General features: G+C 48.8%; 1 protein-coding gene across 1 annotated transcript in view; it reads left to right on the top strand.

The window, feature by feature from the left end:
* Window positions 1-18,096, top strand: part of LOC134339900 (non-homologous end joining factor IFFO1-like) — a 43,161-nt gene that overhangs the window by 14,410 nt on the left and 10,655 nt on the right. Inside the window, 3 exon segments of the mRNA XM_063036675.1 lie at window positions 550-645; window positions 3,702-3,842; window positions 17,685-17,854. Of these exon segments, the coding sequence (XP_062892745.1) occupies window positions 550-645; window positions 3,702-3,842; window positions 17,685-17,854 (407 nt within the window).

Below are 18,096 nucleotides of genomic sequence, written 5' to 3'. Positions count from 1 at the left end.
GTTTAAGGCGGAAGCTGATCGTTTCCTGATCAGTCGGGACATCAAAGGATGGTGAGAAGGCAGGTGTACGGGGGTCGAGTGGGATCCGGGACCAGCCGTGATGGAATGGCGGAGCAGACTCGATGGGCTGAATGGCCTCATTCTGCTCCTGTGTCTCATTCAGAGTTGGGACATTTTATTGGGATTGTGTCTTTCATTGGTGAGGCCTCACTGGAGGTTCCTGTGTCAGGCCTTGGTCACCCTGTTACAGGAAAGCCGTGATCGAGAGTGCAGAGAAGACGTATGAGGGTCATTCCATTCGAAGAGCTGCAAGCTGGGGGGATGTGGATCAAGTGCGAGCGTGGGAGGGGTGTATTTTAATCGGGCACCGACTTGGTGGGCCGGTTCAGGTGCAGTACTCTTTGTAACGATGGGCCCCTGTTCAGTCCTGGCGCCGTTCACCCTCCCGTCTGACGCCCCCCCACGGCACCGTCCGACTCCCCCCCCACGGCACCGTCCGACTCCCCCGCCGCCGGCCTGCGCGGTGCTGATGCTGATTGGCTGTTTCAGGAGTCCCAGGAGGCCGAGGCTGTTCAGGAGGAGCTGGTGATGAAGGTTCAGCAGCTGAAGGCGGAGCTGGTGGTGTTCAAGGGGCTGATGAGCAATGTGAGTGGGTGGGGTTGTTTGAGGGGGGGAGGTGAAAGAACGAGGGAACGAGGGGTGGGGCTGCTGTTCCCAGCCCACCCCCCTAGGATCGGGTCAATGGGGCAAGACCACTCGTTCTGTCCTGTGTCAGCTGCTTCCTGGGGCAGTGGCCTCCTGAGCCTCAGTCCCTCTCGACGTCCCACCCTGAGCTCTCCCACTTTATCAGGAGTCCCCACTCATCAACCAAATGCCCGTCGTCCGTCACCCCCCCCCCAACGCCGTGTTCAGTCATCCCTACTTCCTCCCACCTCTTCACCCACGACCGTTCCCAGAATCTAGCACCCAACCCGAGTCACAGGTCACTCCAACGCTGAGCAGGACTCGTTAGGCTAATGACACCTTATCCCGCAGGTGGTCCATCTCCCTCCATTTCCTGCACGCCCTGTCTAAGAGCCTCTTATGGTCGATCGTGTTTGTCTCCTCTGGCACGTCTGGCAATGCATTCCGGGCAGACACTGCTCTCTGTGTTTATATATTTTAAAAAAAACAACTTGCACCACATCTCACCTTCGAACTTATCCCGCCTTGAATACGTGCTCTCTGCTGTGAGCCGCTTCCCACTCCATCTCTGCCTCTCGTCACCTTACGCACCTCCGTCAGCTGTCCCCTCGGTGTCTGCTGCTGCACAGAACACAAGCCAAGTCTGTCCAAGCTGTCCCCGTAGCTCTCACTGTCTAGCCCAGGCAACGTCCCAGTGCCTCGACACCCACCCTGTGATTGGGGAGCCGGGGGGTGGGGGGGTGCGGGGTGACGAGCATTGCATGGATTCCCCAGATGTGGCCGAAGCAGAGTTTTATAAAGGTGCGATGTGTTTTCCGATGTACCGAGCTCGGTGCCCTGGTGCGGGCAAGTGTGGCCGCGTGCCCCCTTCGCTATCCGGTCCACCTGCATAGATGCATTTGGGGAGCTGTGGACCGTGAGCTCCGAGATCCCCCGTTGCAGAATTACCCAGCACGGTGGCGAGTCCCTCGAGTCCGAAACGAGTCAGGTACCGCCTTCGGGCCAAGAGGGTCTTCAGGTCCTCGGAGTTGGTAGGAATGGGAAGAGGGCATATCCTGGGTGTTGAGGATCCTTCTCGAGGTGCAGCCTTTTTCAGATGTCCTTCCTGGTGGGGTGGGTTGTGGCCCGCGATGGAGGTGGTTGCGTCTACCCCCACCCACCCCAATACAGTCCTTCTCGATCCTTAAGCAGAAGACACTGCATCAGGCCTTTTTTTAAAAAAAAATAAAAGGAATCGAGTGCTAATAGAGTGAGCTATAACCTTTCACTGAAAACAGGGCGTCGGAGGTGGGGACTGAGAGCCTGTTCAACAGCTGATCCAGGTGTCCTCACGATGCAGCTCAGCTGCTCTTGTTGCCCCACACGCATCATGGTTTCGTTATATGGGCGGCGTGTAACAACTTTTACTGCTAAGTACACACGTGTCAGGCAAACACTGCGTAGCGGCAACGCACAAGGACACAGCTGGAAACTGTGGCAATCCCAGGTGTTACACAGTACCACAGAATCCACAATGCTTTTGGCTCCCGCGTATTTCAGATGAGGGGCTCTCAAGCCTGCGTAGCCCTTCCTTGATTTTTAAAAGCGGACTGCTCACAACGGCCTGCACTGTTGTCTCGCCTGAGTACGTGAACGGGGCAGCGAATCTACGACTTTAGATTCTGCCAAGTGCATTAATTCCGGCCAGTTTCTCCCTTTGTGGCCTCAGAGCTGAAGCCAAGTAAATACAGTGATTATCAGTGAACCGGGAGGGGGGGTGGGGGTGGGGGTTGAATGTACATGCACCCCCGGCATCTTGAGTCTGCACCATCAACCACCCAGTTACACCGACCCTGTTTTATTCCACCCCACTCCCCCCCCCCCCCACCAGTGGTATTGACATTAGAATCAGGGTGGTTATCACTGAACTGTTTGGTGGCAGTAATGCAGTGCAAGATATAATTAACACAAATATAGACATAGAAACATAGAAAACCTACACCACAGTACAGGCCCTGCGGCCCAGAAAGCTGTGCCAAACATGTCCTTAACTTAGAACTACCTAGGCTTAACCTACCTATTTCTCTAAGCTCCATGTAACTCTCCAGGAGTCTCTGAAAAGACCCTATTGTATCCGCCGCCGCTGCCAGCAGCCCATTCCACACACTCACCATTCCCTGTGTAAAAAAAACTTACCCCTGACAACTCCTCTGTACCTACTTCCAAGCACCTTAAAACTATGCCCTCTTGTGCTAGACATTTCAGCCCTGGGGAAAAGACCTCCGACTATCCACACGATCAATGCTTGTACACCTCAAATTATATTTTTAAAAACAGTGCAAAAAGCGAAGTGAGATCGTCTTGCTCCCCCCACATGTTCACCGATATTCACTGTATTTGGTGGGCTTCAGCTTTGTGAACACACTGGAAGAAATTGGCCAGGATCAGTGCTTCAGGACCCGTCCCAACGAAGGGTCTCGGCCCGAATCGTTGCCTGTTCACTCTTTTCCATTGACGCTGCCCTGCCTGCTGAGCTCCCCTGGTGTTCTGTGTGTGTTGGTGGGATTTCCAGCGCCTGCAGGTTGTTCTCTTGTCACTGAGGGAATGTTCCTGGTCGGTGGATGGTGGGATAGAGGAGGCTGTTCCTAAACTGTTGAGGGTAGATATTCGGGCTCCTTCAGCGCCTCCCCGGTGGTAGGAATGAGACGGGGCATTTCCTGTGTGGCAAGGACCCTTTCTTTCTCTAACCCTTTACGCCTGCCCAACAGGACTGGTGCTTGGGGGGTCGGGGGGGAAGGTGGGATTTACAGTTGCCGGTAGTCGGCTGACCCTGGGGTGGGTGGTTCAGAGAGACCCTCGCGGTCGTTTGGAGCGCATGCGCGCACACAGATAGCACCATGGGCCAGGAGAGAGCCGAAAGCTTCGGTCTGTGACACAGCAGTTTGTGTACGGAAGGTGGCGGGGGTGTGGTTGCGGGCTGGGAGCCAGGCGGTGCTGTGAGAACCTCCCCCCCAGTAGCTCTCGTTCTGCCCCCACAGGACCTGAGCGAGCTGGACACCAAGATCCAGGAGAAGGCCATGAAAGTGGACATGGACATCTGCCGGCGCATTGACATCACCGCCAAGCTGTGCGACGTCGCGCAGCAGCGGAACTGCGAGGACATGATCAGGATGTTCCAGGTAACGGTGCCGATGGACCGGGGGGGAGGAGGGGTATGGGGGTTGGTATCTCAGGCTTGCTTTGGATCCGACGAAATAATCGTGTTACTGAGTGCAGGAGCTGGGGTGTTACGTTGTGTGAGATGTTGATGAGGCAGTGTTTGGGCTTTTGCTGTTGTTGAACAGCAGGGCCTGTGGCCCACAATGTTGTGCTGACTACTTGACCGCTGACTTTGGACACTGCTACCTTGCAGTCTGCTTGAAGATCAGTCTAACCCTTCCCTCCCACATAGCCCTCTGTTTTTCCTTCAATGTCCTGATTGTACCTGCCTCTACCATTCTGTGTTCCACATATCATTCTGTATAAAAAAAATAGGCGACCATGGGTGAGACGATGGAAGGCTTCCATGGCGCAGGCCTGGGCAGGGTTATATGGAAGACAGGCAGTTGCCCATGCTGCAAGTCTCCCCTCTCCACGCCACCGACGTTGTCCAAGGGAAGGGCACTAGGACCCATACAGCTTGGCACCGGTGTCGTCGCAGAGTAAAGTGCCTTGCTCAAGGACAGAACACGCTGCCTCAGCTGAGGCTCGAACTAGCGACCTTCAGATCACTAGACCAATGCCTTGACCACGCACCAACATGTATAGAGAAGCAAACCCAATTTCCAACATCCTGCACCCCCACCCCCACCCCCACCCCCAATACTTTCTTCCAATGGCCTTAAAATTATGCCCGCTTGGGAAAAGTCTTTGGCTGCCCACTTGATCTGTGCCACTTGTCACCTTATATAAGACTCCTCCTTTGATCCAAAGCAAAATATTCCTGCTTGCTCAACCTTTCTTTACAAGCCATGCCCTCTAATCCTGACAGCACGTGGCAAATCTCCTCTGCAAGACTGGGGCAAAGCGGACAGTCAGGAAGCTTGCAACAGGCTCCTGACCAGCTAGGAGAATGGGCTAAAAACAGACAGATGAGATTTAATGTGGGTAATGCTGAGATGTTGCCCTTTGGAAGGAGAAACCAGAGAAGGACTTGCGCAGTGCATCTGGGAATACAGGTCCATAATTCCTTGAAAGTCAACTCTCAGTTCAAATGGGTTCTGAGGAGAGCTTTTGGCACATGGGCCTTTAAAATCAGGAAGATGGTGGCACTCTCAGACACAGCGGCCATTCCGGCTCCAGCCAAAGATGTATTTGTTCTCTTTGTTTGTTTTTGTTACCATTGCAAGTCACTGCTGGGTGCTAAGGACAGGAGTACTGCAGGACTATCCCATTAGCAAGTTGCTCGATGGCGATGCAGCTGGACCTACTGTTGTTGTGTTGTTGCAAGCCATTGCACCAGGAAGGTGCGCGTTCTGACAGTGTTTGTCTTGGACATTTTTATTGCGATCGCAAGACCCTCATATTGTGAGGCTCCATATTGGCAGCATCAATACAGCAGTGCTCATTGCTGCCCTTTAGTGTTGGCTCAGTGGAAGAACAACCTGGACTGGGACAGGATAAATACAGGTTTCCCCCGCCATCCAAAGGTAAAGCGTTCCTATGAAACGGTTCGTAAGCCGGAATAGAAAATAGGTGCAGGAGTAGGCCATTCGGCCCTTCGAGCCTGCACCGCCATTTATCATGATCATGGCTGATCATCCAACTCAGAACCCCGCCCCAGCCTTCCATCCATACCCCCTGACCCCCGTAGCCACAAGGGCCATATCTAACTCCCTCTTAAATATAGCCAATGAACTCGCCTCAACTGTTTCCTGTGGCAGAGAATTCCACAGATTCACCACTCTCTGTGTGAATAAGTTTTTCCTAATCTCAGTCCTAAAAGGCTTCCCCTTTATCCTCAAACTGTGGCCCCTTGTTCTGGACTTCCCCAACATCGGGAACAATCTTCCTGCATCTAGCCTGTCCAATCCCTTTAGGATTTTATACGTTTCAATCAGATCCCCCCTCAATCTCCTAAATTCCAACGAGTACAAGCCCAGTTCATCCAGTCTTTCTTCATATGAAAATCCTGCCATCCCAGGAATCAATCTGGTGAACCTTCTGAATGTCATAAAGCGAAGAAGCAATTACCATTTATTTATATGGGAAAAGTTTGTGAGCGTTCACAGACCCAAAAATAGCCTACCAAATCATGCCAAATAACACATAAAACCTAAAATAACAGTAACATATAGTAAAAGCAGTAATGATATGATAAGTACACAGCCTATATAAATTAGAAATACTTCTACAACGATTGCCTGCACAGATCTCCATAGTGAAAATCTCACGCAAGCACCCTCGGCAGAAACACTCTCTCCAGTAACCTTTAGGCTATGAAGCTGCCAAATCATACCAAATAACATGTAAAAATACACAGCTGATATAAGGTAGAAATAATATATATACAGTGTAGTATCACTTACGGGAATCGGGAGGACATTAAGCAAAATGATGATGGTGTGTTAGGCTGCGTTGTGGCAGGTTTGGGTGGTGCAGTGGCCCCCACCTTCCGGACAGTGAACCGATACCATTTGGTGAAGCATGCACGGGTACAGCAGTAGCCGGGAAGCACACAGCACATCTTTAAGAAAAAAGCCGAAACAAACATGCTAATTAATTAGGTGTCACCCGGCACGTAAATGTCGGCCCAGATCAGAGGCGACGCAATCGGCAATCGCCTCTGATCTGGGCTGACATTTACGTGGGGGGCGGCACCTAATTAATTAGCATGTTTGATTTGGCTTTTTTTCTTAAAGATGTGTTGTGTGCCTCCCGGCTACTGCTGCATTCTCCGCGAATCGGTATCTGTCAGCGGCCTGGGGGTTGGGGTGGTGGGACACTGGGGTGTCATCTCATCGTCGATCATGGCAGGCAGCTCATCTTCTCCTATGTCTGCCTGCCTCGATGTCGAAGGTCGAGATTTGTCGTCTGCTGTGGCTGATGTGGAAGGCTTGCTTGACTGCTCAGCCTCGCGCATTTTTCTATCATACAGTTCTTTGTAAGCACTCAAACCATCCTGCAAATATGCCCTACACCGACGTACTCTTTCAAAATTAAAGTGGTACTTTATTATTGCAGCAAAAATCTCACGCAGGTGCTTCAAGTTCAGTTCCTGGACGACTTCACCTTTGGTCCGTTTGCTACTGTATTCGGTTTCGATTGTTAACCTTTCCTCTTGCAATTGCATTAGCTCTTCATCTATCAGTTCTTGGTCATGGGATGCCGAAACCTCTTCAACATCATCTTCGTCAACTTCCACAAGCCAAACTTACTCTGTCCTTCCTTCGTTCACCACGGTCGAAATGCTTAATTATGTCTAGTTTTACGCTAAGTGTAACACCGTTACGAGTTTTTTCAGGCTTTCCCAATACCTTAGAACTCATCTTGCTAACAGCTGCTCACAGGCACGTGTTTAAGCAATGCCGCTGGAATGCAGTTCCAAATCCGGGGGAGAGCGGCTGCTCGGGACGCGCGCTGATTTACTTCGTAACAGTGAAAACACCTTCTGTTAGCGAAAACAGGGAACTAATGTAGGTCTTTCATAACAGTGAGGTTTCATAAAGCGAACGTTCGAAAAGCGGGGTACACCTGTACTTTATTAATCCCAAAGCAAATTACGGTGTCACAGCATTACAAACGCACAGACGTGTAAATATTAGAAGAGAACTAAGAAAGAATAAAACAGTCTAACAAGAGGGAGTCATCACTTCCCTAACTATAGGTTGACTCATTAGAGAGTCTAATGACCGAGGGTAAGAATAACCTCATATACCGCTCTTTGGAGCAGTGCAGTTGAATCAGTCTATTACTAAAAGTTCTGTTCAGCCACAGTAGTGTGCAGAGGGGGAGAAACATTGTCCAGAATTACCAGCATTTTCCGGAGGATCCTTTGTTCTACCACAGTGTGTCCAGTTTGACTCCTATAACAGAGCCAGCCTTTCTAATCAGTTTATTGAGCCTGTTGGCATCACCCATGTTGATGCCATTGCCCCAGCACACCACCACATAGAAGATTGTACTGCTGAAAACAGACTGGTAGAACATGTGAAGGAGAGGCCTGCAAACTCCAAAGGACCTCAGTCCCCTTGAGAAGTAGAGGCGACTCTAAACCTTCTTGTACACAGCCTCCGTGTTGGTTTCCACTCAAGTCTGTCATCCAGGTGCACCCCCAGGTACTGGTAGGTCCTCACCACATCCACGTCCTCACCATCAATAGTGACAGGGAGCAGAGGAGGCTTAGTCTTCCTAAAATCCATCACCATCTCCTTTGTCTTACTGATGTTGAGCTGCAGATGATTCAGCTTGCACCATTTGACAAAGTCCTCCTCCAGGGCCCAGTATTCATCCTCCCGTCCTCCCTTTATACACCCAACCATTGCCGAGTCATCAGAGAATTTCTGCAGATGGCATGACATGACAACAGCCCATCCCATAAGTCTACAGTCATGCCATTCAATGACTTGGCTTTCTATTTTTCTTGTGGCTATGTTTTTCTGAAAACTTAACCATGTGTGCTGTTCTGCGCCTTTGCCCGGAGGACGCTGTTCTGTTTCGCTATATTTATATATCATTGAATGATAATTAGACTATAGGTGTTGGGATGTTATGCTGAAGTTGTAGAAACCCTTGGTGCGGCCCAATAGGATTATTGTGTGCAGTTCCCCAGGAGAGGTTAGCTTGAAAGTGATCAGGGACAATTTACAAGGATATTTCTGGGACCTGAGGGCCTGAGCTGCAGGAAAAGTTCAATAGGTTTGGAAATGCCAGCAGGCTTTTGTCCCTTAGGTTGGGTGAGGCTCGATCTAGACCGTAAATCCATAAGGGGTAGGAGCAGAATTAGGCTATTTGGCCCATCAGTCCATTCTACTGTCCCATCATGGCTGACCAACAGCACAGAAACAGGCCTTTTGGCCCTTCTTGGCTGTGCCGAACCATTTTCTGCCTAGTCCCACTGACCTGCACACGGATCATATCCCTCCACAGACCTCCCATCCATGTATCTGTCCAATTTATTCTTAAATGTTAAAAAAGAACCCGCATTTACCACCTCGTCTGGCAGCTCATTCCACATTCTATGTGAAGAAGCCTCTCTCTCCCCCCCTCCAATGTTCCCTTTAAACTTTTCCCCCTTCACCCTTAATCCATGTCCTCTGGTTTTTTTCTCCCCTTGCCTCAGTGGAAAAAGCCTGCTTGCATTCACTCTATCTATACCCATCATAATTTTATATACCTCTATCAAATCTCCCCTCATTCTTCTACGCTCCAGGGAATAAAGTCCTAACCTATTCAACCTTTCTCTGTAACTGAGTTTCTCAAGTCCCAGCAACATCCTTGTAAACCTTCTCTGCACTCTTTCAACCTTATTTATATCCTTCCTGTAATCTGGTGACCAAAACTGAACACAATACTCCAGATCCGGCCTCACCAATGCCTTATACAACCTCATCATAACATTCCAGCTCTTATACTCAGTACTTTGATTAATAAAGGCCAATGTACCAAAAGCTCTCTCTACGACCCTATCTACCTGTGACGCCACTTTTAGGGAATTCTGTATCTGAATTCCCAGATCCCTCTGTTCCACTGCACTCCTCAGTGCCTTACCATTAACCCTGTATGTTCTACCTTGGTTTGTCCTTCCAAAGTGCAATACCTCACACTTATCAGTATTAAACTCCATCTGCCATTTTTCAGCCCATTTTTCCAGCTGGTCCAAATCCCTCTGCAAGCTTTGAAAAACCTTTCTCACTGTCCACTACACCTCCAATCTTTGTATCATCAGCAAATTTGCTGATCCAATTTACCACATTATCATCCAGATCATTGATATAGATGACAAATAACAATGGACCCAGCACTGATCCCTGTGGCACACCACTAGTCACAGGCCTCCACTCTGAGAAGCAATCCTTTACTACCACTCTTTGGCTTCTTCCATTGAGCCAATGTCTAATCCAATTTACCACCTCTCTATGTATACCTAGCGACTGAATTTTCCTAACTAACCTCCCATGCGGGACCTTGTTAAAGGCCTTACTGAAATCCATGTAGACAATATCCACTGCCTTCCCTTCATCCACTTTCCTGGTAACCTCCTGGAAAAACTCCAATAGATTGGGCAAACATGACCTACCACGCACAAAGCCATGTTGACTCTCCCTAATAAGTCCCTGTCTATCCAAATGCTAGTGGATTCTGTCTCTTAATACTCCTTCCAATAACTTACCTACTACTGACGTCAAACTTACCGGTCTGTAATTCCCCGGATTACTTTTCGATCCTTTTTTAAACAATGGCACAACATGAGCTATTCTCCAATCCTCCGGCACCTCACCCGTAGGCACCGACATTTTAAATATATCTGCCAGGGCCCCTGCAATTTCAACACAAGTCGCCTTCAAGGTCCTGGGGATTTATCCACTTTAATTTGCCTCAAGATAGCAAGCACCTCCTCCTTTTCAATCTGTACAGTTTCCATGATCTTACTACTTGTTTCCCTTAATTCCATAGACTTCATGCCAGTTTCCTTAGTTAATACAGACGCAAAAAACTCATTTAAGATCTCTCCCATTTCCTTTGGTTCCGCACATAGCCGACCACTCTGATCTTCAAGAGGACCAATTTTATCCCTTACAATCCTAGGTATTTTCTTGCACTTTTTTTTTTACTCCTCAAGCACCTTATTTAGTCCCTGTTTCCTATACATGTCATACAACTCTCTCTTCTTTATCAGAGTTGTAATATCCCTTGAGAACCAAGGTTCCTTATTCCTATTCACTTTGCCTTTAACCCTGACAGGAACATACAAGCTCTGCACTCTCAAAATTTCTCCTTTGAAGGCTTCGCACTTACCAATCACATCCTTGCCAGAGAACAACCTGTCACAATCCACGCTTTTTAGATCCTTTCTCATTTCTTCAAATTTGGCCTTCTTGCAGTTTAGAACCTCAACCCTAGGACCAGATATATCTTTGCCTATGATCAAGTTGAAACTAATGGTGTTATGATCACTGGAACCAAAGTGCTCCTCTACACACACTTCTGTCACTTGTCCTAACTCGTTTCATAGAAACATAGAAAATAGGTGCAGGAGTAGGCCATTCGGCCCTTCGAGCCTGCACCGCCATTTATTATGATCATGGCTGATCATCCAACTCAGAACCCAGCCTTCCCTCCATACCCCCTGACCCCTGTAGCCACAAGGGCCATATCTAACTTCCTTTTAAACATAGCTAATGAACTGGCCTCAACAGTTTGCTGTGGCAGAGAATTCCACAGATTCACCACTCTCTGTGTGAAGAAGTTTTTCCTAATCTCGGTCCTAAAAGGCTTCCCCTCTATCCTCAAACTGTGACCCCTCGTTCTGGACCTCCCCAACATCGGGAACAATCTTCCCGCATCTAGCCTGTCCAATCCCTTTAGGATCTTATACGTTTCAATCAGATCCCCCCTCAATCTTCTAAATTCCAACGAGTACAAGCCCAGTTCATCCAGTCTTTCTTCATATGAAAGACCTGCCATCCCAGGAATCAATCTGGTGAACCTTCTTTGTACTCCCTCTATGGCAAAGATGTCTTTCCTCAGATTAGGGGACCAAAACTGCACACAATACTCCAGGTGTGGTGTCACCAAGGCCTTGTACAACTGCAGTAGTACCTCCCTGCTCCTGTACTCGAATCCTCTCGCTATAAATGCCAGCATACCGTTCGCCTTTTTCACCGCCTGCTGTACCTGCATGCCCACTTTCAATGACTGGTGTATAATGACACCCAGGTCTCGTTGCACCTCCCCTTTTCCTAATCGGCCACCATTCAGATAATAATCTGTTTTCCTATTTTTGCTACCAAAGTGGATAACTTCACATTTATCCACATTAAATTGCATCTGCCATGAGTTTGCCCACTCACCCAACCTATCCAAGTCACCCTGCATCCTCTTAGCATCCTCCTCACTGCTAACACTGCCACCCAGCTTCGTGTCATCCGCAAACTTGGAGATGCTGCATTTAATTCCCTCATCCAAGTCATTAATATATATTGTAAACAACTGGGGTCCCAGCACTGAGCCTTGCGGTACCCCACTAGTCACCGCCTGCCATTCTGAAAAGGTCCCGTTTATTCCCACTCTTTGCTTCCTGTCTGCTAACCAATTCTCCACCCACACCAATACCTTACCCCCAATACCGTGTGCTTTAAGTTTGCACACTAATCTCCTGTGTGGGACCTTGTCAAAAGCCTTTTGAAAATCCAAATATACCACATCCACTGGTTCTCCCCTATCCACTCTACTAGTTACATCCTCAAAAAATTCTATGAGATTCGTCAGACATGATTTTCCTTTCACAAATCCATGCTGACTTTGTCCGATCATTTCACCGCTTTCCAAATGTGCTGTTATCACATCCTTGATAACTGACTCCAGCAGTTTCCCCACCACCGACGTTAGGCTAACCGGCCTATAATTCCCCGGTTTCTCTCTCCCTCCTTTTTTAAAAAGTGGGGTTACATTAGCCACCCTCCAATCCTCAGGAACTAGTCCAGAATCTAACGAGTTTTGAAAAATTATCACTAATGCATCCACTATTTCTTGGGCTACTTCCTTAAGCACTCTGGGATGCAGACCATCTGGCCCTGGGGATTTATCTGCCTTCAATCCCTTCAATTTACCTAACACCACTTCCCTACTAACATGTATTTCACTCAGTTCCTCCATCTCACTGGACCCTCTGTCCCTTACTATTTCTGGAAGATTATTTATGTCCTCCTTAGTGAAGACAGAACCAAAGTAATTATTCAATTGGTCTGCTATGTCCTTGCTCCCCATAATCAATTCACCTGTTTCTGTCTGCAGGGGACCTACATTTGTCTTTATCAGTCTTTTCCTTTTTACATATCTATAAAAGCTTTTACAGTCCGTTTTTATGTTCTCTGCCAGTTTTCTCTCATAATCTTTTTTCCCCTTCCTAATTAAGCCCTTTGTCCTCCTCTGCTGAACTCTGAATTTCTCCCAGTCCTCAGGTGAGCCACTTTCTCTGGCTAATTTGTATGCTACTTCTTTGGAATTGATACTATCCCTAATTTCTCTTGTCAGCCACGGGTGCACTACCTTCCTTGATTTATTCTTTTGCCAAACTGGGATGAACAATTATTGTAGTTCATCCATGCAACCTTTAAATGCTTGCCATTGCATATCCACCGTCAATCCTTTAAGTGTCATTTGCCAGTCTATCATAGCTAATTCACGTCTCATACCTTCAAAGTTACCCCTCTTAAAGTTCAGAACCTTTGTTTCTGAATTAACTATGTCACTCTCCATGTTAATGAAGAATTCCACCATATTATGGTCACTCTTACCCAAGGGGCCTCTCACGACAAGATCGCTAATTAACCCTTCCTCATTGCTCAAAACCCAGTCCAGAATAGCCTGCTCTCTAGTTGGTTCCTCGACATGTTGGTTCAAAAAACCATCCCGCATACATTCCAAGAAATCCTCTTCCTCAGCACCTTTACCAATTTGGTTCACCCAGTCTACATGTAGATTGAAGTCACCCATTATAACTGCTGTTCCTTTATTGCACACATTTCTAATTTCCTGTTTAATACCATCTCCGACCTCACTACTACTGTTAGGTGGCCTGTACACAACTCCCACCAGCGTCTTCTGCCCCTTAGTGTTACGCAGCTCTACCCATATCGATTCCACATCTTCCCGGCTTATGTCCTTCCTTTCTATTGCGTTAATCTCTTCTTTAACCAGCAACGCCACCCCACCTCCCCTTCCTTCATGTCTATCCCTCCTGAATATTGAATATCCCCGAACGTTGAGCTCCCATCCCTGGTCACCCTGGAGCCATGTCTCTGTGATCCCAACTATATCATAATCATTAATAACAATCTGCACTTTCAATTCATTCACCTTATTACGAATGCTCCTTGCATTGACACATAAAGCCTTCAGGCGCTCTTTTACAACTCTCTTAGCCCTTGTACAATTATGTTGAAAAGTGGCTCTTTTTAATGCTTGCCCTGGATTTGTCGGCCTGCCACTTTTACTTTTCTCCTTTGTACTTTTTGCTTCTACGCTCACTTTACACCCCTCTGTCTCTCTGCACTGGTTCCCATCCCTCTGTTGTGAACTAACCTCCTCACGCCTAGCCTCTTTAATTTGATTCCCACCCCCCAACCATTCTAGTTTAAAGTCACCTCAGTAGCCCCCGCTAATCTCCCTGCCAGGATATTGGTCCCCCTAGGATTCAAGTGTAACCCGTCCTTTTTGTACAGGTCACGCCTGCACCAAAAGAGGTCCCAATGATCCAAAATCTTGAATCCCTGCCCCCTGCTCCAATCCCTCAGCCACGCATTTATCCTCCACCTCATCGCATTCCTACTCTCACTGTCGCGTGGCACAGGCAGTAATCCCGAGATTACTACCTTTGCGGTCCTTTTTCTCAACTCCCTTCCTAGCTCCCTATATTCTCCTTTCAGGACCTCATCCCTTTTCCTACCTATGTCATTGGTACCTTTTCTGTACCACGACCTCTGGCTCCTCACCCTCCCACTTCAGGATATCTTGGACACGATCAGAAATATCCCGGACCCTGGCACCAGGGAGGCAAACTACCATCCGGGTCTCTGGACTGCGTCCACAGAATCGCCTATCTGACCCCCTTACTATCGAGTCCCCTATCACAACTGCTCTCCTCTTCCTTTCCCTACCCTTCTGAGCTACAGGGCCAGACTCTGTGCCGGAGGCAGGGCCACTGTCGCTTCCCCCGGGTAAGCTGTCCCCTCCAACAGTACTCAAACAGGAGTACCTATTGTTAAGGGGCACAGCCACTGGGGTACTCCCTATTACCTGACTTTTCCCCTTCCCCCTCCTAACCGTGACCCACTTGTCTGCCTCCCATAGCCCCGGCGTGACCACCTGCCTTCCACTCCTCTCTATCACCTCCTCGCTCTCCCTGACCAGACGAAGGTCATCGAGCTGCAGCTCCAGTTCCCGAATGCGGTACATTAGGAGCTGCATCTCGATGCACTTGGCGCAGATGTAGACGTCCGGGAGGCTTGGAGACTCCAGGGCCTCCCACATCCGACACAGAGAACAGCAAACTGCCCTCACAGTCATAATGCCCCTCTCCTCAAATAGCAACAGAAAATGAATGTCAAACCTTCCTCGCCTCGCCCGCTTCCGCCTAAGCCCGGTGAGCCGAAGCCCTTAAGTCTTCACTCTGCTCCCGGCTCACTCCGCCGCCCGCAAACTACGCTGCCCGCTCTATGAGGCTTTGTTCCTTTTAAATCTGCCGCGCTGCACTGCCCGACGTCACACGCCTGCGCAGTCCCGCCTCTCAGAAAGCCGTTGGAGAAAAAAAAATAATGAAAATTTCAAAAATCTCTTTCTCGGCACTCCCACTCAGACTCTCAGACTCCTTCGAATCTAGACCCCTAACAGTATGGGAGTCCCAATCAATATATGGAAAATTAAAATCCCCTACCACCGCAACTTTGTTTCCTGCAGTTGCCTGCTATCTCTCTGCAGATTTGCTCCTCCAATTCTCGCTGACTATTGGGTGGTCTGTAATGTAACCCCACTAATGTGGCCATACCTTTCCTGTTTCTCAGCTCCACCCATAAGGACTCAGTAGACAAGCCCTCTAATCTGTCCTGCCTGAGCACTGCTGTAACATTTTCCCTGACAAGCAATGCTACTCCCCCACCTTTCATTCCTCTGCCTCGATCACATCTGAAACATCGGAACCCTGGAATATTAAGCTGCCAGTCCTGCCCCTCCTGTAGCCACATTTCACTAATTGCTGTAACGTCTTGGTCATTCTCTTAGTTTTTTCCCCATAACCTTTACCCCCCCCCACACCCTGTCAAGAACCTATCAACCTGTGCTTTATCGACACCCAATGACTTGACCTCCACAGCCGTCAGCGGCAATCAATTCCACAGACTCGCCATCCTCTCACCCTCCTCGTCTCTGTTCTAAAGGGGCGTCTTTCTTTCCTGAGGCCCGCTGGTCTTCAGCACCCTCCGCCCTCTCCACATGCAGTCTAACGAATCCTTCCAGTAGTCAATGAGTTTCAATCAGATCCACCCTCGTTCTTCTGAACACCTGCAGGCATTCAGTGCTATCAAAACTAATTAATAAGCTTCAAGACCAAGGCTTCAACATCTCCTTGAGCAATTGAATCTTCAATTTCCTCACTTACAGACGCCAGTCACTTCAAATTGGCAACAACATCTCCTCCACGATCTCCATCAGCACAGGTGCACCACAAGGCTGTGTGCTCAGCCCCCTGCCCAACTGGCTTCATAATTCTGACTGTGAGGCTAAGCATCGCTCCAATGCAGTATCTAAGTTTTCTGAGGACACTGATGCCATTGGCCGAATCAAAGGTGGTGACGGATCAGCATGTAGCAGGGGGACGGAGAGTCTGGCTGAGCAGTGCCCCGACAACAACCTCTCACTCAAAGTCTGCAAGACCAAGGAGCCCGTTGTTGCCCAATGAATGTCCGTGGGCCAGTCCTGTTCGGGGGGAGGGGGGGGTCAGAGGTGGAGAGGGTCAGCAACCTTAAATTCCTTGGTGTTGTCATTCCAGTGGACCTGTCCTGGGTCCGTTCTCAAAGTGCAATTGCAAAGAAAGCACAGCAACACCTCCAATTTCCAACAAGTTCGCAAATCCTGAAAAACGAAATGACATAGGATCGAAAGATGCAGAAATCTTGTGGGTAGAGTTAAGAAACAGCAAAGGTGAAAATACTCTAATGGGAGCCTCTGAACTGTAGCCAGGATGGATGCAAAGACATGTAAGAAGGGCAGTGATGGGAGATTTCGATATGGGTTGGTGCTGGATCCCAAGGGAAGGAATTTGTAGACTGCCCACAAACTGACTTTTTAGAGCAGCTTAGGGTGGAGCCCACTATTGAAAAGGTAATTCTGTATTGGGTGTTGTGTAATGAACCAGATTTGATTAGGGAGCTGAAGGTAAAGGAACCTTCAGGAGGCAGTGATAGAATTCACTGTGGATTTTCCGAAGAGCTGCACAAGAGGCTGCTTAACAAGAGAAAGGCCCTTGGTATTACTGGAAAGATACCAGCGCAGGTGGAAGATTGGCTGACCGGCAGGAGACAGTGTGGGGATAAAGGGATCCTTTTCTGGGTGGCTAACGGTGTCTAGTGGGGCTCCACGGGGAGTCAGTGTTCGGACCAATTCTTTATATGTCAATGCTTTGGATGATGGATCAAAGTTCAAAGTAAAATTTATTATCAGAGTACATACATGTCACCACTTTGAACCCTGAGATTTTTTCTGCAGGCATACCAAATCGATAGAACAGTGACTGTAAATATCAGGAGCTCTAAACAAACTGGGCAAATGCAGACGTAAACACATAACAAGCATGGTATAACAATATAACAGTCCTTAAATGAGTGTAGATATCCCCTTTTGTTCAGGATCCTCATGGTTGAGGGGTAGTAACTGTTCTTGAACCTGGTGCTGAGAGTCCTGAGGCACCTGTACCTTCTCTTTGACAGGATTGGTGGCTTTGTGGCCACGTTTGCGGGCGAGAGGAAGATGTCCCTGTGACCTGTGACGGCCGTACTCAGACCCCCTCAGTCTCCGCTTTAAATGTACCCGAGGGTGGACCCCCTCAGTGACACAAGTGTGTTGCAGATGGTGAAGACCGTATTTTAATTTGAAACTGTAAATAGTAGATGATGTCCTGGTTACTGTGCAGTCTGTGGCTGGATTTTAGTGTTTGAATAAACTTTTGTTTAAAAATGAAAGATGGTGAGATGATGTTTAAAACTAAAAGCTGGTGGACCATCTCTCCCTACCTCCACTGCTCATACCCTCCTGTCTCCCGGCCCCAGGTCTCCCCGTCTGGGCGTAAGAAGGAGCCAAAGACGGCCTGCGGCGAGGAGGGCCCGCTGCTGGAGAGCGAGGTGTCCAGGAAGCTACTGGGAGGGGAGGAGGAGGAGGACAAGGAGGACGAGACCTCCTCCGCCATCAGCGAGGAGATGCGGCGAATGCTGAACCAGCTGTGAGTAACGCAGGTCCCTCGGGTGTTCCCCAGGACTGGAACAGGTCCCTCGGGTGTACCCCAGGACCGGAGCAGAGGTGATGATACAGGTCCCTCGGAGGTGAGGTGAATAGACTCTTCTTGGGCTTATAGCCAGGTACAGGTATCGATTTTAACAGCGGGACAACGGAAACCTGATTGGACGAGGAATAACCAATCAAGGGGGATGGACACTGGACACACCCCAGCGCCATCCCTGATGA

This window comes from Mobula hypostoma, chromosome 31 (genome assembly GCF_963921235.1).
Source record: "Mobula hypostoma chromosome 31, sMobHyp1.1, whole genome shotgun sequence".
In the NCBI taxonomy this organism is placed as follows: domain Eukaryota; kingdom Metazoa; phylum Chordata; class Chondrichthyes; order Myliobatiformes; family Myliobatidae; genus Mobula; species Mobula hypostoma.
This window is presented reverse-complemented; position numbering and strand designations above follow the sequence as displayed.